The 20713-nt window shown below is 41.0% G+C and overlaps 1 protein-coding gene across 3 annotated transcripts; it reads right to left on the reverse strand.

The window, feature by feature from the left end:
• Positions 1 to 71: 71 nt before the first annotated feature.
• On the reverse strand, positions 72 to 18657 carry ube4b (ubiquitination factor E4B, UFD2 homolog (S. cerevisiae)). 3 transcript variants are annotated; one of them, XM_075476537.1, is made up of 29 exons: positions 18346 to 18657; positions 15632 to 15851; positions 12916 to 13051; positions 12596 to 12683; positions 12144 to 12288; positions 11788 to 12013; positions 11080 to 11550; positions 10443 to 10547; positions 9217 to 9358; positions 8756 to 8856; positions 8476 to 8590; positions 8061 to 8144; positions 7859 to 7915; positions 7331 to 7447; positions 7046 to 7144; positions 6813 to 6926; positions 6423 to 6621; positions 5890 to 6028; positions 5718 to 5817; positions 5386 to 5513; positions 5084 to 5182; positions 4715 to 4950; positions 4464 to 4590; positions 4210 to 4354; positions 3503 to 3637; positions 3196 to 3387; positions 2682 to 2856; positions 1420 to 1566; positions 72 to 1211 (listed from the first exon to the last, which is right to left on the reverse strand). In XM_075476537.1, exons 1-29 carry the CDS (start codon positions 18370 to 18372, stop codon positions 1147 to 1149), a joined length of 4134 nt encoding a protein of 1377 aa, XP_075332652.1. In that variant the 5' UTR covers positions 18373 to 18657; the 3' UTR covers positions 72 to 1146. The 3 variants fall into 3 exon arrangements, with proteins under 3 accessions (XP_075332652.1, XP_075332653.1, XP_075332651.1); XM_075476538.1 differs by lacking the exons at positions 10443 to 10547; positions 11080 to 11550 and having other exon boundaries at positions 12910 to 13051; XM_075476536.1 differs by lacking the exons at positions 12916 to 13051; positions 15632 to 15851; positions 18346 to 18657 and having other exon boundaries at positions 10428 to 10547; positions 12596 to 12679.
• Between the last annotated feature and the right edge of the window lie 2056 nt (positions 18658 to 20713).

The raw sequence follows: 20713 nt of genomic DNA on the forward strand, positions 1-20713 counted from the left end.
TAAATATCTGTTCTTTCATTATAACAAATAAACCAATCAATATGAGGAAAAAACAATGACGAGTTGTGAAATAATGTGTATCATCATTTATTTCAGTTCAAAATCCTAGCTTCCAAAACAGGTATGTGGTTAAAGGAAATCATTTCCTGTACAATTGACGGCAGCAAGGTCGACTTAGGTACAGTGCCATTTGAAAGAGACCAAACTGACGTGAGATGACTTTTAATGGTGTACTACCAAGCTGCTGTTTGTGGTGGTCATGCTTCGTTTTCACCATGTTCCTTTCCACTTTCCCTTACATGTTGTTACAGGACCATGAGTTGTCTTGGAGGTTCTGGACTTTAGGCCATGCGCACACAAAAGTAAATTCAGTGTATTGAAGGCAGCAGAGGAAATGTGTCTAAAAACGTAGATCGGAACAGCCTGTGTTTTGGTAAGCCACTGCTCATCTCACTCTGGTGCCAGGAAGAAAGCTGAACTTTTAGGGATTAGTTTACTTTAAGCTACATCCTTAATGGTTATTCTCAGCTGTTTACTTTACCTACAAGCACAAACTGTGCAGTTAGCTCTGGGACACCAGCATATTTCACGTGTACTCGGGTACATCATTGTCACAGTCTTGATGGAGAAAAGTCAGGGCTAACAATTTTATCGGAACTCACACGGACTCCTACATGTATCGTCCTCCACTCTCCCTGAAATAATACTAAGTCTTTAATGAAGCCAACATACACAATATTACAAAACAAAATGAGAACCGTAAAGGAGGATGATGAACAAAGTGACCGTTCACGGTGCTGCCAATCCTGTTGGTGTTGGAGAGATGTGTCTGCAGCATTTTAATGCATTAACCAACTACTGTTAAATATATGTAAACATTTTGATATATATACACAAACTCATGAGAGAAAAACTTAAAAGTCTTCACTTTATTATGTTTTGCTTTTAGAACCATGATAATGGTTTGAGAAAAAAAACAACAAAGAAAAAAAAAAAAAAAAAAAAGTAAATGCAAATAAAAATCAATCAGGTCTCCTTTTTTTTTCTCCCCCCCATGTTCTCACTGGTAGTAGTGACACTGAATTGAGGCAATTTGGATCGATCCCTTCGTGGTTATTAGCAGGCCAGGCATCTGTGACGTGGTCCTTACAGAGGCCGTCCGCTCTGTTTCTCTCTCATCCAAGCATGGATCCTCTCTTTCAGTTCAGGAACTGCGGAATTAACAAGACGGTGAGAAGCAGCCACAGAACTGACGCTCACAATCGAGCAGGCGGGGAACTAGCTTCTAAAGAAATGACTCATCCCGCCTATAATGAAGGTTTTGCCGTTTCTTTGTGAGAAATAAATGCGTGCTCTTGCCAATTTTGAACTGAAATTTATGCTGTACATGTTATTAATGATGAAAAGTGTTGAGGTTACCTGACTCCAGCATGCTTTCTGTGAGTGGCTGCCTGTTGAAGGGGTCAGTGGGGGAGTTGAGCAGGTGGCGCAAGATGATTGATCTGTCCATGATGTTCCCCGAAGGCAGTATCACGGGGTCAGTCATCAGCGTGTCCATCAGAGGGTCTGTGGGAAAGCAGAGGATTAAACCACAAATACTACTGAAACACTCAATGACGGCCATTTACTGACCATCCAAATATTGCACTTTTAAACCGGCACCTTTGTTTAACAGGGAATGCTACAATCTTCTCTATCTGTTCTATTCTTCAGGCACGGACTTTGAAGCAGAAACAGTTTTCGAATTAGCAAAATGTGGGAAAATGTGCTGACAAATACTCAAAGTTAATAAATTCTTGAATGTATAAAAAGAAAGAAAGAAAAGAACAAACAAAATCCAAAACATAATTTCAGCTAGATATTTTTCTATGACGGTAATATTAGTCCACCCATCAAAATACCAATTTACAAAATATCCTATAAAATATCACTCAAAGAGCATTTGAAAATGTGTTCCCTGTGATGGAATGTCACAAGGTTGTTGAAGTAGGGCTTGTGCGTTACAAAAATAAAACCTGGCATGTGAAATTGTGACCACACAGACAGCTGATACTCCAGCGTCCTGTATGGCACACTTCCATCAACTGTGGTGGGCTGGCAGGCATATCTGGGAATCAAAGGAGGTATGCAGACCACATTCTCTTTCTGGATTATCTTAAGTCTGTGGTTGCAAGATATCCACGCTCTAAGCTGTCTATATGATCTGTATGAGCTCCAAAATCTGCTGCAAATGTTTAGAATTCAATGAAGGTCTCAACTGTCAGAGAATGACCAGAGGTAAAAAAAAAAATAGTGAAGTTTTTCTTCCAGAGGACAATCTGTAACATGCTACATATGTGGGTCAGGTGACCAATTTTTCTGTCCGCTTTTTTTCTAAATGTACTCATCACCAATGTATGCATTTGTATATCTTGGTTGATGTGAGTTTAGAAGCAGAACAATATGACAAACGGGCCACTTCACTTAATTACAATGTGGATATTCTACCTTGTCAAAAAAAACTTGGTGGCAATTTAAAAAAGGCAACATCGACCTTCTAATAACATGGAACTGAGCACATGGGGAGTGTTACTGAAAGTATTATTACACAGAGTGAATGGAGGATGCAGTGCCACTTTAAGTCCGTTACATTCTGCAAAAGTATTAGTTTTCTGTTCTGAAAACAAAGCTGACGAACACACCTTTGAACTCATCGGGCGCATCGCTATAGTCCATTTCAGACTGGGAGTTCTTGGCGACTATCTCTTCCACCTTCTCGGATAGCAGCTTGAATTTCTCAATGGCGATAGAAGACTTAATACCAGCTTTCCTCATCTTTGAGATCACCTCCTCAAAGAGTTCACGGCTGTATGATCGCTGGAGAGAAATTAAAAAAAGAAAGTTCCTTAGGTAGTCTGAGGCGAGTATTCGGTGTCTAACCCATTTTCAACATTACTATATGAATAAATGGTAAACTGGGAGATTAAACGGCGTGTCATTACTGCTTTATCATTCAAAGGATTCTCTAGGGATGAATTATGCATTAAAGCCATTTTATAAATCAACATTTAAATGCAACTTTGTGCCTTAATGTTACTGAAACCAAAACGTTCAATTTAGTAGAAATCTGTGTGTAAAACTAAGATCATTAGTGCAAAAAAATAAATAAAAAGATGACCGTTTTAAATACTAAAGCTGAGTTAATCAGCGCCCTACCTGATCATCTGCAATTGCTTTAGCAAAGCGGGCACAGTCCAGCTGCAGGTAAATGTCAGTCAGCTGGTCGAGGAGCTTCTTTGGCTCAAAGCCATACTTCTCAGGGTTCTCCACCTTCAGGTCCCGACATTTGGGCCCACAGAGCTGCTGAAGGTTAAAGTTCAGCATAGCAGCTAAACGAGGCCCCAGCTCCTGTGTGAAAAAGGTGGCGCCGTTTAAAGATTCTCAATATTTAAACATCACTCTCAATATGTAAAAAAAAAAAAAAAAAAAGAAAAAAAAGGAAAGTGAGAACAGGGACACTCACGGGCCTGAGGAAAGGTTTCTGAACCTGCTTGGTGAGGATGTGGAACATTTCAACCGTTTCTGTAGCCAGGGCCAGATAGGAGCGAGACACCCGCTCATCCTGAGTCAACTGGGACTGGCGGCTCTGCTGTTGCTCCTGAAAAGTTGCAGGAAAACGCGTAAGAATTTCTGTTCTATTGCATCGCTCCTCCCAGGTTTCACCGCTGTGCATAACCATTAATTGTGAATGGAAAGCGGATGGAGCCACCAAATCTTAAAACTGAAATCAGTCTGCCTTAAAGAGCAGGTCCACCGAGGGCCGTTAGGCTCAATAAGAAATGTTCAAACTTTGATTCAAAATGTCAACTTGTCTCATGAAATACCAAGTCCATCCATTTTGTCCACACAATTTATGGTTGACATAACCTCATTTCATTAGTGTGCTGGTGCTGCTTGTGGAACAAATTCCATCATAAAACAGGTTAGGTGAGGTCCTGTTCCTGTGACTAGGTTTTTTATAGTCTATTGGCACAACTATGAAAGAGGTGTATTTTGCCATAGCTCACAAGGACGAGGACTTTTGCTATAATTGAGTTTTTTTGCTAGTTCTACTGTTGACCCTCTCTCTTAGGTATTATTCACTGCGATTCAGGTGCATTTTCATTCCTCTAGCGTTGTGCAGTTATGCGTTTTACATCTGCCTATACTTTTGGTAAATCAAGCACAGACCCTCGGCAGCTGCTCCCACTGCTCCTTATTCTTCATCTCCTCTTGAACCTCGTGGATACGCTTCAGGGACTCGAGGCTCTCATCCAGCAAGAAGGTGGTGTCATTAATCAGCATGTTGATGTAGCGCACAAACTGCTTGCCAGAGCTGGTGGGAAGTAAGCACAAGAACGGACAGACGAATAGATCAGGCTGGAAATAATGCACTGATACACTGCATATTCATTCATTTTGTGTTTTGTCAAGAGCAAACTCACTTGAACTCCTCCAAGAAGGTGCCATGGTGGGCAATGTTCTGCCAGAGACTCTTGAAGATAGTGCTGATATGGTACCGTATAGTGAACTTATCATAGAACTCGCTGGTAGCACCAGTGTGCTCAACATCTAACCAATGAAGACAATTATTTTGTGAAAAGAGAAAGAAGAATAACACGTTCCCATTACATATATGCACTACACATTTCCATTTTAGTAGCAGCTTATACAGTATGCTGTACATTAAACTCACCCGTGTAAAACTTCATGAGAGCAGGGACCAGCTGTTTGACAGACAGTGGGTGATTCTCCATCATTTCAGAGAATCGCTGAGTACGAGGCTGTACTGCAGGGTTGGTGACGAACAGCACCTCCACCAACTTGGCTATAAGGTAGGGGTTCCTGATGTAGTTCTGACTGCAGATGAACACCACCAAGAAGGTGACAATGTCCTGGACGCACGGCTCATATAACACCTGGGGAGAGTACCTGGAAGAAAGGATGCATGAAAGAGGAGCACAAAATCAAACAAATGACACAGGTGTCAGCTTACAAATCGCAGCTAGTTTTAGCTTCCATATGAATGCCGATGTTGATTTATTATCCCAAGCAGAAAACTTACTGCACAACAAAAAGCAGAAACTCTGCCACATCCTCGATGTAAAACTCAGGAAGAGCAGCAAAGCTTTTGGGAATCTCAGGGTTCAATGGTAGAGTAATGCTGTGAGAAGGAGGAAAAAATAAATACATCTTAGTGCTTCTTCGTCTATAATGTCCTCTGGTATGAAACACGGCATCAAAAGCAGACTAACAAAGGATCAAATTAAAAAAAAAAAAAAAAAAAAGCTGATGTCACATTAGTTCCTTATGACATCAATATCTTGAGAAACGGCAGCACGGGCCGTCAGTGGTGCGATGACTCACTTCGGGTAGGCAGGGTCCACCATACGCAGAATGAGCTGAATCACTGTGCTATAAAACTGCAGACATCTGCGGAGCAGGTTCTCGTCCAGAAGGCCCACGTCAGCGCAAGCTTTGGCTCGCACCAGTTTCTGACAGGACAAAGTCACACACGATAAGGATCACATCTCTGTAAATATGCTGCGTTACAGAATCATGCACGTTTCAGCGTTTAAGCACCGGTTACAAGTGCTCTAATGCAGAGTATTTGTGTGTGTGTGTACCTTCAATCTGGTGCCTAAGAATTCACCAATAAATGAAGGAAAAGCAGCTTTGTACAGCTACGCAAACTTTACCTTGAGCTGGGTTTTGCATCGTTTGAGCATCTCTCTGTGCCGACTAGCTAATGGAGAATCCTTCCACTGACTCTCACTGTTTTTGAGCTCCTCTACAGTCCTAACAAGTGAGAAAAAACTATTATTGCACTTGCAATGTGAATATGAAGCGACTATTTGTGCGTACATGTACCTGTTGAGTTCACGGATGGCGCGCAATCTGCGAATGTAGCGCCGACAGCCGGGCAGAATGGACAAATGGTGGGTGTGAAGCGTCAAGAAGAAGCACTCGGTGGGGAACTTGGGTTCTGAGAACTTGGTTGGATCTTCATCTGTTCACGTTCACGGAGTAAATTCATTATTCCATGTTTGTGTCCAGGTTTTTTTTTTTTTTTTTTAAAAATCACTCAAACATATGGCATTAAAAAGGCACATGGATGTAAATATGTGGATATAAACATAATAGGCTAGAAAATGGCTTGATGAATCACTGAAGTATGGATAAATAGGAACATATTGCCAATTATACATGAAAAAAAAGAAGAAAAAAAAAAAAAATCACTTTCAGTTATGTAGTTAACTTTCATTCAATGAATTGAAAATAATACCAAAATCTTATATTCAAGCAAAAAAAACAAAAACAACAAAAAACCACTTCCTAAACATTTTGTTTCTTCAGAGCTCTGACAACCTTGTATTCAAGTGCTTTTATTTCCGTCAACTTACGCAGTTCAGTCAGCCAGCTTTTTAGGTCCTCCATGGTGGCTTTGATTCGAGTTTCTTCCAGGCTGACAACGAGGCGACACCGGGGATGGAAAATGTAGTAGGGGTCTACTGTCTCCAACTTGATCTTCATGCTCAACTGTTGCAGCACCCATAAGAAGTTAAGCATAAAGCCATCCGTCGACACCAGTTTGTCATCAGTCTGCGAGAAAGAGGAAAATGTTGCTCAAATAATAATAATTAAAAAAAAAAAAGAAACTAAGATGAAATTGGTTTAAATGCATCTCGTTGTGCGTGCACAAGATTTCTTTTTTTATAACGTAACTGTAGCAACCGGAGAGACATTCGTTTTAAAAGCTGTGACATGTGGAAATGAGAACTTGTGGAACAAACCTGCATCTGGGCTTTCTTCACATTGTGGTTGACCAGAGCTGCCATGTAATTAAGGGCTAACTCGCGCGTTTCTCCATTTAGCAGCACGTTGTGGAGAACTTTGAACATGTCACCCTGACATAGAAGACAAATAATTAGAGACATAATTCTATCATTTCTTTATTACTGCGAAAGACAGGAATAAGAAAAGAAAAAAAAAAAAAAAAAAGCAACCTTGGATTGTGGAAACTCACCCTGGCTGACTCCAGGTAGTGCTGCAATGACTGGCTGACAACTCGTGTGTTCTCCATGGTGATGGCTGGGCCGGAGAAATACTTGTCTCCTACTTTGGTCTAAACAGAGGAGCATCATGTCAAGATTTTCTGTACACTGAACAACTTGCCACGCTGCAATCTGTCTTTGCCGTATCGTTACATAGGTTCGCTCTCCATTCCGACACACATTCAGGCTTTCGTGACAGTGCAGAATGCATCGAACATTTTCCGACAAGCTAATCAAGAGGGAGAAATGCAACTCACATCGTCTTCAGCAAACACAGAGAGGCTAAAGAACGCTCCGAGGCAGGACAGTCTCTGGATTTCTCTGCCACAGCCAGGACTCAGAGGTTTGGGACACCACAGAGGCAGCGATGTTACCTGCAAAGAAGAGGTGCGACAGAGATATACGTTACAGGAGGATACACAAAGGATACACTTACAACCCATTTTGTCGTCTAGTTCTGCGATTAACAACCCAGAATTAACTAATTATATACCTGTCAGGCAGTTTGTCCATATTATGAACTAAAGTAACTTACTTAAGTCTCCTAATTAAGTGCCAACCAGAACTTAATATAAACTGAAAATACTTTGAAATGACATTCTGTCACACTACTAAATATGTAGTGGGAAAAAGTAATATAGGGAAGAAGCTAATATACAGAGCTCAGAGTTTATTGGTATGAGGAAGGTGTAACAAAGAACAGGAGCCCCATTTCCACATAAAAGAGCTACGAGGAAATTATAATAAAACGAGTCATAATGCAGCCAGGCCAGCCATATACTCACCAAACTGCACACAGGGTGAGTCTTTCCAAACTTGATTTCACAGAGCTCAGCTAATGCCTGTAAAAAAAAAAAAACATAAAGCACACATATCTTCAGTTGGCACCTTTGAACGCACAACATAAACCTGTTGAAGGGGAAAAGCAATTAGTTAATTCATTCGTTCTCATATCCTGTCTGGTCCTGTAGGACGATGTGTCCTTACCATGAGGGGGAATTTAAAGTTGTCACTGTCAAAGGAACATTCTTTCACTGCTAACGTCAGGCCATGGAGGATGGGTATGAAGATCTGAAAAAGATGGTGATAAACATAGTTAAGCTGACTCAGCTCAATTCAGTTTGACCTGGATTATTGCTAAACTCGCTAGCCAAGCCCTTTTGGTCTAGTTGTGTCATCTTGTACTGACAATCCATCACTGAATCAACTGATTCTAAATTTTTATATGCATCACAGTTCTATCCTTGCAGTAGAGGATTCTCACCAAAGTTGTTTCTGTTTTATATTTTAAGTGTTTATCCTGGAATGGATTTGTTTCTGCTCCCATTTACTGGGATAGTTCCAACATAAGTGACACTCGTCGAGTGTAAATGGGTCTCAAAAAATGGAAAGATGTGCTAACCTGTCTGAAGACTTCTTCCTCCTGATGGGTGATGCGCACCAGCTCCTGAATAAAGCCATAAGGAAGGTTCCGACACAGCATATAAGGTACCAGCAGAGACTGTTGGAGGGGGCTCCTACATGCAGCAAAGTGACAGAAAAACAGCGTGGTGAAAAGAAATAAATAACTGGTTCGTAAGCAAGGTGAAAGAGTAGTTGCTATGGAGACGGAGAGGGGAAGGAATGGAACTTGCACAAGTATAATGACAGGAAAGAAAACAACCCAAAGCAGAGTTTCTTACCGAGGCTGGGTCAGGGTGCCCTGCAGGACCAGAGAAACATGGGAGATGCACTGAGAGCGAATGTTACCGAGAAGCTGGCTCACATTTGGTTGGCTACACATCTGAGAAGGAGACAAAGAGGGGATAAAATGGGGAGACGTTCAAATAAAATATTCCACCAATTTTACAGAGACCCCTTCAGATCCTGCTAAATTACAAAGAACCCATTTAAAGACCGGCAGGCCTGCAGCCAGTCTGTGATGTACAGAATGTTCACCTGACCTCAGCACAGCTGATACTAAATTAGATGTAGCGAAAAAGGAACCAAAGGGTTGTCAAATATCAGTTATTATCCCAATGATCACAACCTAAAAAAACTCATCTCTAACAATATATACTGAATAAGTCTCCAATTCAGTGGGAGGCGGAAAAAATAAAAAATAAAAAAATCCATGAAAATCTCCTCTCTTGCAGTTTCCCACCTTGGGAGCTTTCCTCTCTTCCATGCCAACACTGTCAAAACGCTCCATGAGGTAGTTCAGCATCTCTGTCTCTTTGCATGCTTCAATGGTGAAGCCGTCGCTGGCTGAATCGCAGGACATCCCCACTCCACATGCACCGAGACTACAAACCGGAAGATAAACACAGAAGCAGGCGGAGAGGCTCATTGATTAAGAGAAAACATCACAGTGTCGAGAAATGTATCACCAATATCAGACATTAGTTGTGAGTGGTTAAACGGCTCAAACGCAACCCTGGAGAATCCTGAAAAAGACGGCAGTGCAAAATTAAAAACTGAACTCTGGGGGGGGGGGGGGGTTAAGAACAGATTCACATATCCAAGAGCTCATTTTATAGAAGAAATATTCACCTTGTCACATTTACCTGACAAATGTGGTGATAAGAATTCAAGTTGCTGTTAGTGTTCAGCTATGAAACCGTAACATGTACATGGCTTCAAAGCACAATCATACCAAGCAGGGTAATAATAAAATTAAATTGGTTATTTGCAGGCAACAGGGTAAATAAAACTGATATTGAAGCTTTAAAAAAAAAAAAAAAAAAAAATGAATATATATATATATATATATACCGTACACACACGTGTGTACACACACACACACACACACACACACACACACACACACACACACACACACACGCACACACATACACGAGTAATATGGGTAGATGACAAAATTGCTTTGTTAACATTGAATCAGAAACAAAGCTTTTGATGTTGTGAAGACAGTCTTAATGTCGCGAATGAATGTCAATAAATAACTATAGTACAGGAACTCCTAATTAGGCCTACAATCAGCAACAAACAATTCAGGTGTATCTGTCATCTGGACACTTTTATGCTGCTGTGCAGCATGTAAAAACTGAGGATGAGATTTTCTGTGAAGTTAATGAGCTCTTCTGGCGTTCAGGGTTCAGATTATCTTCTTCATAAAACAGCACATTTCCTTCTCAGCCTCCCTGAGATGTTAAAAAACATAAAAGCAGTTACAGTCCTGGCACCATAGGGCCAACCATCTAACAACCAAAAAGCGCTCAAAGTGTCCATCAGTTCAACTTTCACAGCTCTTAACTGGAGTGTTTGTGCACTGTTAGCTGTAAGCCTGTTGGACCCACTGGAACATGCAGTAGGCCCATCTCTGAGCAAGCGCACACACGCATTAACACACACCGTGCAGTGGTGTACCTGGACCCAAACTGAACCTGTGCAAAATCCTCCTCCTCCTCAGAGTCTTCATCACTGCTGTCCTGAGACATGTCAGAAAGGGCAAAAAACAGGAACGACAAGGGGCTAACAGGACAAGAAAAAGACAGATGTGAGAGACAGGTTGGAAGAAGGGTAGATGTTGTGATGGCATGAGGAGACAGAAAAAGAGATAGAAATAAATTCAGAGTGGTAACAAGTCACAAGAAAAGAGGACACAGAGGAAGGGAGCACAAGGGAAACTGGAGCGTCATGCTTCCGTGAGGACTACTTCTTGCGATGGGTTTTAAATATTCATCGAGGACATTTTGTGTGTAGCTTTAACACACCGACAGAACCTGTCTTTAGATTTTAAGTCAAGAAAAGCTCAAGTAACAAGTCAGTCATTGACTTTTAGACTGGCAGTGCAATTCTCAATTTGGATAATCTTAAGCTTGCGTAAATGAGAATTGATTTGCTCTAAAAAAAAAAAAAAAGCAATGTAAAACAAAAGACATGGATTTGGCCAATGCTCACTTCTCACCTAGCCTCACATCTGGTGACTCACTATAAGTTGAGGTTTTTAAATGTCTGCTGGGATGCGCACTCCACACTGACATGCAAATGACAGATGAGATACCTAGAAGGTGGGATCCTGGAAGCAAAGGCAGCCTGTCGAGCATTCAATCTGGGAGAAGGAGGCACCACAGGAGGGGTTGTGGAGGAGGATTGGTTGCGAGCCCTGGCTGAGCTCAAGGAGAGGGACTGGGGGCTAAATGGTGGGATAGGAACTGGGGTGTTGGGAGGAACAGAGGGCCCAGTCGGGCTTGGAGAAGGTCCAAGAAAACTAAATCCTCGCTGACCTGGGCTCAGTGGGGAAGGAGCTCCCAAGGGAGGGGTGACAGAGTATGGCCGATAGCGTTGGGAGATGGGCATGGGGGCAGATGGAGGGTTGAGGGAGTGCCTCTGAGTGGAAGAAGCAGGCGGGCTGGGAGGAACAAATGATTGTAGAGCAGAGGGTGCAGTAGATGTAGTGGGGGTGGAGAGAGATGAGCAAGTCCTCTTGGCTGCATCCAAAGCCATTGGGTGAGGACTACCACAACCATACAGACTGTGGATAACATTGATAAGATCATCATTGGTTGGCAAACTGATCTGTCGACACTGCTTTAAAGACAGATGATCAAAGCAAGAGCACAGTGACTACGAAAAAAATATGGCAGCTTCCAGCCACAAAAATTAATAAGAAGAAAAGAAAACTTCAGATAGCATCCATGCACCCCATTGCCTTTATGCATTTCTGGGAGCTTAGTCGTCAGAGAAGATATAAACCAGTAAAGGTACTTGCCTGGACAGAGAGCTGGCTCCAAAGGACCCCGCACTAGGGCCCATTGGGCTGCCACCTTGGCTGGGGGGCTGCACCAGTGTCAGACGGTGGTCGGGGGATTTTGCTGCTGCAATTGGCTGTGAGGTGGCGGTCAAGCTGGCAAAAGGGTTATGGACATGTGACTGGGATGACATCATTAAGACTTCCATCAGGATCTGGCTGATGAGGTCTTTGAAGTCAGAGTATACTGCGAGATTAGGAAGAAAGAGTAACAGTCTAGTTAGCGGTGCAGGAATAGGACTAGAGTAAGCAGCCTGCCATTCTGCAGAGTCCAGTCGTTTTGGTGAGAAGGAAAGAGAAGCCGTCCAACAACATACCATCTTTAGAGTTCAGGTGAAACTCTGCAGCCAGCGAAGGGAGAAAGATGACATCTCTATCTTGCTCCTTCCACGATACGCGGAGGATCTTACAAATCAGCTGCAGAGCCTGTTCTTCGGAGACATCGGAGTTTGCAGAGGTTTCCTGTGAAAGGTAGCAAAGGCTTTTTGATAGAAAGCATGAGCCATCATACAGTACATGCCAAAATAACTAACACAACAGAGTCAGGTTACTTATTATCTCGTGATCTCTGTGGTCAAACAAGAGACGGGTATTTCCCACAAAGCCAAAGAACCAAATGAAAGCGAAACAAAGTGTTTTTCGAAAGTCTCCAATTACCTTTGTACCCAAGCACCTATTTCATGTTAATGCATTCAAAACTCATTTGATCTCCAGAAGAACATAATCAAAGTCAAATTAACCAAATTATTTCAAGGTCTTCCTCTTTTACCTTTTCGGCCAAGCTTCTCTTCTCCCTGCGGTCACTGTCCTCCACCTCCATGTTCTCTATCCCTGAGTCCACATCCACCTGGGACATGCTGAAGAAAAGAGGGCGACAAAGTGCTTCATGAGTCTGCGATCCTAAGCAAAACATTCAACCCGTAGATGCCGTGTGGTTCAAACAAAGTTTCATATTAGACTCATCAACGAACCCCTCGAAATCTATTACTGACCCATCTCTTCCCTCAGACAGAGATAGTACATTTCACAGCCACTTTGGACATCAAGAAAAGAGGAGCACCTTACACTTAAAACATTAAAAACACTTGCCTCTTTTCACACGAGGCAGGGTCAATGTCCATGCTCTGCGATCGGGACAAACTCTGGGACTGAGTCTCGAGGCTGTTGGAGGGTGAACTGGAGAGGGAGCTCACACCCTCGCTGCTCTGACTGCCATACGCCACCCCTGCAAAAACATAACAACAACATAAACATCTCTGAGGCTCAAGGAACATCTCTTTCTGTTCGGTTAGAATACTTGGACTGAACCGTCGAGGATTCTTTTTTCCGATAGGGAAAAAATACATTTTGTTGTGGGTCTGGCTTTGAATTACATTGTGAGTAGGGGTGGAATGGTACAAAAAACTCACGGTTCGGTACGTACCTCGGTTTGGACCCTACGGTTCGGTACATTTTCGGTACAGTGCCGAAGGAGGCGTGTAGCGAGGTTCGAGCACATGTAATAGACATCTGAATCCTGCCTCTTCTACAGTGGAATTTGGGCGCATGGCAGATGCGATGTAAATTCCAATTGCTTCGGTAATTTTTTTTGCTCTGCATGTATTCGTATCCAGGGGTTGTTGTAATACATTTGGGAGACGTAATTGGTCGGGTCTTTTCATGGTTTCTATAGAACACACCTGACGGAGGTGTGTGGTGGTCGGCAGCTACGCCCCATGTCATGCTATCACGGCTGAAATGTTTCCTCATACCACACAGACAGAACCGGCGCGTGTTTAATAAGTTAAACTTACACGTTGTCTCCTTTGTCTGCAGCGCTCTGCTCTCCTTTCTTCCTTCATGAATCGAAGTATCGCCTGCGCTTGATCCTGACTGTGAGCTCTACCAGCCTCGATATTAGACGCCTGATATTAGATGCCTGTTAGCTTCTTTGTGGTGTTTTTTCATCTCTCTGGTTTTGTTTTGTTTTGTTTTGTTGTTGAATGTGGCGCTAAACGGCTAACGTAACACGTCACTGACGCAGACGGCTGCGCGCGGCGCATAAGTCCCGACCTGGTCCCGACTCATGTGCGAATGCAGACTGAAACAGTTCCGCTGGGGAAGGACAGTTATCAGAACGAAATTCGAGTAGGACAGTTCTGATAACTGCGTTCTTATAACTACTCTGTCCGAAAGCGTATATCTCTACGGACCAATCAGAGCTTGCATGTGGCAGTGTTTAAATGGGTCCTGAAGGAAACTCTTGCAAAATAACAGTTCCGCGTTCAGATCAATATTAAACTTCCGTACCGTGTGTATTCTGCGTGGCAATGCGCGTACCGAACCGCGACCCCCATACCGTGACGGTTCGGCACGAATACATATACCGTGCCGGCCCTAATTGTGAGAGTTAAATTTATATAAATTTTGTTTCATGGAATACCCTACTTTTTAGGGTTTTTTTTACCCATTCTTTAAGTAAGACCAACCCACCGGCCAGTTCATCCTCCATCCAGAAAAAAACCCAAACACTTAAAACCTGCGAAGCTGTGGATTTTAGCACATCGTCCCTTATTTTTCTCTTCATTCGCTCGCTGCTTTCACACCATCGAATTAAAAATTCACAACATAAAGTATCATCAACATCATCAACATCAGTTCAAGCTAATGGAATAATGAGTAAATGGAGTGGCCACATCTTTACAAAGCTGACATCATGTGTAGAATTTTACAAAGTGAAAAAAAAGTTTTTTTAAAAAAGAACTTTTAATTTAGACTAATTACATTTTGATTCCTGTTAGTCTAATAAAAGCTGGTGCTCTTGGAGCGCTGATATCAATTTCCTTTAATATTTCATGGTCATATTTCTAAAATAGATTTTTGTCACTACTATTATCACTACAGGGAATTAAATTCCCTGCTTACCACTGAAAACTCGACGTGGATGCGACAGGATTACGCAGTCGTGTCATGCCAGAGCTACTGTCACAGAGGGAAAATCTTAACAACAATGCGAGAGCAAAGCTTAAGATTCGTCTTCTGTGCCATACTATTATAAGTCCTGATAAGTGTCAAACAGGAAGAAAAAAAGCTGATTAACACCCAGGATTTAATGATAGAATTAAAAAAAAATTCCAACTTAGTTGAGAAATAATCATTTGATTAACAACTGTCATAGCAAATAAAAACTGCCTATGTAAAAAGAGGGCTTCAATAAGGGATTGCTTGAAAGTCACGATGAAAAAGACACATTTTGAATGACTCGTAACTGCATCATTCGCCCCCAAAGACCTACATAGCAACAGACACATCTATGCAAACCAACGAACAATGCCAGGAAACTGTCGCTGCATCTATACATGGCTCACTGGTGCATTTTCCAGAGCGGTGCATGGATGAAAGCCTCGATTCTCACTTTGCCCTGAAGGTCCTCTACGCTTTGTGTCAAACAGGAACACTGGTGATCACGCAGAGCCGTTTGTGTTGATATCCATGGGTATTTGTGATCGATTCCCACTTGTCAAATATCAAGGTCACCAATATAAAGATTGCTCTGTGTTGTGCTCAAAATACCACGCCTGTTTATCCTCCAAGCCTCACAAACAACATGTCACAAGCTAATTTGAGAGGTACAGCAGAGTTAGGCAACACCTCACAAAAAGGGCTGACAGTGATTACTCATCGTTGACAGATTAAGAAAGCTGATCTGTTCCTAACATCAAACCTAAATCTGAACTTTTAAAGACAAGTACCGCCAACAGTAAAGGACAATTCCACAAAAAAAATGGTTGCATATGTCCCATAACCTGCGGACTTTAAATCTTACCAGAGTTGCCCATGGGGGATGTGGCAGGGGTGCCAGTGTGGACATTGAGCCCCAACGATTGAGAGGCAGCTGGTGGCACAGGTTGGGGTGCGGCACCTGAGGGTCCAGGGAGGGGTCCGGGTGGAGTCTCTCTCTGTGGGGATGTCAGGGGTGTGCTGAGAGGGGTGCTGGGTTGTGACGTCTGACCTCCTGCAAGTCGCGCCAGTCGCCTTCTGCGAATCTTAAAATGTACACCAGCAGATTTTTCAGGTTCACTTAAAGTTCTCTGTGCAGCTCAAACAACATCCAGACAGTTGAAATGTTTATTGACCAGTTATCGATTAGCCTTTTAATAGGGACTGGCTCCTTTAGTCTGGACAGAATAATAATAGAACACATGACAACAAATGTTGATAATTATTACCCCACTAACCGCGCTCGATGACAACAAAGTAGATTGGAATTTTACTTTACTGATAATGTTTTTTGGGTTTATTTGAGGCCTTCTGCTTTTGCCGTATCTTAGGGACCAAATCCTCTTCAAGAACAAGAAAGTTAGTTTATCAAAAATGTGGGGGCAGAGTATAAAAAAATAAAATAAAAATAAAAAAACTCATCAAGCCTTCGCAGGCATGTAAAGAAGAGTTTATTAATAGTAGGCATTCATTGTTTGCCGGATATTAGTGGCAAAATGTTTATTCAACTAAATGAAATTATTGGAAACAATAATACAATCTTTTTAATAAAAGCTATCTGAAGTTAGAAATAATCCTCATGGCTCCGTTTACATGGGAAAGGTATAAGAAGCCTGTACGCCAGAGCTTATGTTTGTACTAAGCTGAGTGGGGAGAAGAAAACATTTATTTTTTTATTTTTTATTTATTTATTTATTTATTTTTTTAAATCAGGCTTGTGGAAACTACTGAAAGTACTCTTTCTGGACCCGTTTGTTTTTACTAAGATAAAACAAAAAGAAGAAGTGATCCATCTCCTACAAAAATTCTCAGACTTCTATACTCAGATATTTTGATGGGACAAATTGAGAGTCCAAGTCCAATTTGTCTGGGTGGACAGTTAAAAAGTATTAATTTTCAACCAACAGCATGCAAAACAAATGTAGTCTAAGGGCATTTCTTAGTTTTATGTTACCTTGCTAAAGTAATCCTCTAATTTCATTTAGGAAATGTCCAAGTTTGCCCAACTGAACTTGACTTCATCCCTTTTGCAATCACTTCCACACCTCAACAATAACTTGTGTATTTCTGGACCAGGTGTAAAAATACAGTATCTGCAAATCCTATGGATCAAACAGATTTTATAGTATTAAAGTCAATGATCATTTTTCGATCGAAATAAAAGTCTTGCGTTCCTTTCTGAAGTTGCTTTTACCCTCTCGCGACCAAAATCTGAATGTCCTCAGTGCTAATTCCAGTCTAAAACGTCTAAAAGTTATTCAGTCACAAATGCAGAGTGAAAACAGTCAAAGATAGGTCTAGGTACAGTTTTTTGGAGCTGGAAAACAAACAGGCTATTTTTGCTGTATTCTTCTCTCAAGAATAATGATCTTAAATTGCTTCATACTTTCTAGTGGAAAGTGATACTAGTGAAGTCAACATGTAGCTGTTGACTTCAGCTCTGCCATAAATTCTAATTTTACTAAACACAAGTCTTTCTAAAGATCGATTTTTATTCCATTAGGTCCAGGAATAGTTGAAGGTACAACTCGTAATGACTTGTTTTTCTGATATTGATCTTAGTACATCAAATCAACCACACATGTATGACCCATTTTTACACACACTTAAAAGAAGTTTTACATGATATATTTTTTTAAAGAAATAAATGTTTCCAATTTGAGATGGGGGTGGGGGGGTTTAGAGCAGAATGACCCGGCAATAAGTTGACTTGTTCTTGTATACAATTTCTCCATAGTAACAGTACTTTACAATGAGTAAAATACTGTTAAACCCTCTGTACCTCTAATACTACGTTTAAGACACAGGCATTTTAGAAAAGGTACTGCAACAACAATATTGAATGCAATTTGACGCGAGTACCAATAGTCGACCCCACTCACAGATGATTGCACAATGGTGGCCCGATTTTTTTTTCCTTTTATTTCTGCTGAGTCGTCTCGCAGGCTAATTTCTGGCCGTTAGCAAAACAACATTAGCGATTGTCAGCTAGCCTACCGCAAGAAGATATGTCAGATAAAATCAGTAACTACGATGTCATGCTTTTGTCAAAAAACATCGACGAGTAACAATCTTCCAGATGACGATGAGCCAATATATCTACGCTAATTTGGTCGTTTTATCTCAAAACCTACTATTTCCAGAGCTCGTGCACTGAGTTTGGCTGTACGTTAGCGAATTAGCACTGTACTCCGGCTGAATAAAACGGCACGGGTAACGGTGACAGAAAACACACAACCTATGAACTTCTCGTTCATTCACTGCTTTATTTAATTATCTCCTTTAAAAAACACCATATGGATCGAGATGGCAAACATGCATTTATGTTTACCGGTCCTGAGCCAACTGTGGGATTTTCTAGCTAATGCTTTTCTTCCATTTAGATTAAGCTAACATCTGTGCTACCTTTTGTAGCAACTCGGCTAGTAGCAAGACCCCCACCAAGGGTAAGGGAAGGAATTTCTAAACCGTAATTTATACCATTAGGGAAATAAAAACCCATTCCTCTCTTAGTTATTGCAGTTTTCATTGACACCTTACCTCATCCGCGCTCAATTCCTCCATCATCACAGCTAAGTTAGCAAGCTATTTCACTTTCAGTTGCTTCAGAGTGCCAGCCAGAGCCAGCTAGCTAGCTTGTATTAGAACTGAATATGCATAGTCTAACTCGTTCAACAAATACGTGTCAGTCTTGATTGTCCTCAAGATAAAAACTAGGACACCAATTTACGGAGGATGGCAAGATACAATTCCTCCAAAATGTCTCTCGTTAACTAGTTTTCTACCAAGAATTAAACAAAAAGAAAAGTAGCTAGCTATTATACGTCAAAATACAATAGCGGCCATTTTGGTTCTACACTACGTCACGTGACTTAAGGGACCACTGGAGGTTTGTGGCATTACTGTGTCGCATAGAAAAACTCTGTATTGCACCTGTTGGGTGAAGTGATTAACTGTAATATAGTGCTTTTATTAAATGATTGCACCAAAAGACAAACACCACTGGTGAATATTCTAATTTTACCTTTTACAAAAAGGACGATCTAATTCGATATGATCTTTATTTGGTTTGTTTTATTGTTTTTTTCTTACACCATTATATTTATCTAGCATTTTTTAACCCACTTGTCTCACAAATTGAAATGTTGACATACAAAACGCATGAAAATCTAATGAAACAATTAAAGTGAATACCAGAAGCAGTCCTGGAGCTGAACTGTTTCATTGACTGAAAAACTAATTTGATCATTTTTGGGAATTTTTCATGCTCCAAACATTTCCCAGCGCTGCCTTTTTAAATTGGTTGATTTGGTACTTTTCCTTTCAATGCCTTTAATAGTATATAAGTTTGTACATTTAGTTGGAGAACACAGGACCTATACGACAGCTTCATATACTTTTTTGACATTAACATTGTAATGATATCTGTGCATTTTTCTCATGTAACATCACTGCTGAATTGATGGATATTTACATGTAGTGAAGAGGGTTTTTTCTTTTTCTTTACAGCGTTGCATTCATTCACTGTAAAAAAAAACATTTGTGTGTGAAGCATTTCTTTCACCAGAGGTTTCAGATGTATACAAGTCTATATTTTGTATAATTTCACTGCACTTTACTCCAATTAATTTCAAGCTAACTGCTCTGAGCTTCTTTAAGATTAATACCCAATGCTTCGACTCTCTTAAAAATAAACAGCATACCCTGCAGTTATTTATCAAAGTCAATGTGCACATCAGTTGCGTGTGAGGCCATAACAAATATCTGGATGGCAGATCTATTACCGTACGATACACAATAAAATACCCATTTTGCACAGTTTAGGCCTCATTACGTGTGTGATGAATGACGCGGGAAGAAATATTGAATAACTGTTGAGTTCTTTCAAACCAGTTTTATTTTACAAAATTCCAATGTAACATAGCTGAATTCCAAATATCCTGCACCTAACTTTGTCTGACATCAGGTATAAATATATTGACACGAATGAGGATTTTGCAACTAGCAAGTTCTTTGACGGACAGCACAAGCCATCTTAAGTTTGTCTACAAAGACAGTATAGTTCAGAGGAAAATAAAAGTCAGCTCTTCTTTTATTTTTTCAGCCAGCTGGAAGGAGCTATAAACATCCTGGATGTTTAATATTTTTGCCAGAACCACTAAGCTGCACTATCTTCCAAAAGTAATGCAGCGATGCCATCTGTTGGTGTCAATTCATACCCTAACAGGACAGACATTTTCTCTTAGCCTGAGATCTGCGTTACAGAGAAAAGTGCCATCATCTTTTTGCGTGGTTTTGCTCTTCAGCGTTGACAGTGATGGATCTGGCACACAATCGCTTTCATTATTGGTCCACTTGTCCTGAAATTCATGTCATTCCTCTGACATGAGGAATTACAGGTTTCTTAAAAACCTGCTTGTAGACTTCTGCCTCCCAGTGCAGCTCCTGAGGGAAATAGGTCACATGTTCAGTGACCGGATTTTCATGAAATGTAGAAATAAAGTAAATTAGCTCGAAGCATTTAGTTCTGTAATTCCGTCTTTCTAAGTTATTATTCTTACCAGGTGGAGCTTGTCGTCCTCAATTCCTGTTAGTCTAATAAAAGCTGTTGCTCTTGGAGCGCTGATACCAATTTCCTTCAAGATTTCATGGTCGCATTTCTAAAATAGATGTTTGTCACTACTATTATCACTACAAAAAAATGTGTTCACCTTCCTGCTTGCAGGGACGGTTTTTCCACTGACATTTTGTTAAAGACAAAGAAATAATACGCACATAAAAAAATACTACTATAACGCAAGGAAAAGCACTCAAAAGTACAGTACATCGCTTCTACAGCCATGGATAAGAAACAATCATCTATGCTCTTACTGTGCAGGAAAAAGCCTATTGTTCTATAAGGAAGGCC

Source organism: Odontesthes bonariensis, chromosome 10 (genome assembly GCF_027942865.1).
Source record: "Odontesthes bonariensis isolate fOdoBon6 chromosome 10, fOdoBon6.hap1, whole genome shotgun sequence".
NCBI classification, from domain to species: domain Eukaryota; kingdom Metazoa; phylum Chordata; class Actinopteri; order Atheriniformes; family Atherinopsidae; genus Odontesthes; species Odontesthes bonariensis.

What these genes read in the sequence shown, in the direction of transcription:
- ube4b (XM_075476537.1), bottom strand. Translation starts at nt 18,372, where the DNA reads ATGATGGAGGAATTGAGCGCGGATGAG. An exon ending in ATCCCCCATGGGCAACTCTG is followed by an intron (nt 13,052 to 15,631) that starts GTAAGATTTAAA and finishes ATGTTTTTGCAG; the next exon opens with GGGTGGCGTATGGCAGTCAG. An exon ending in AAGCAATTGCAGATGATCAG is followed by an intron (nt 2,857 to 3,195) that starts GTAGGGCGCTGA and finishes ATTTCTCTCCAG; the next exon opens with CGATCATACAGCCGTGAACT.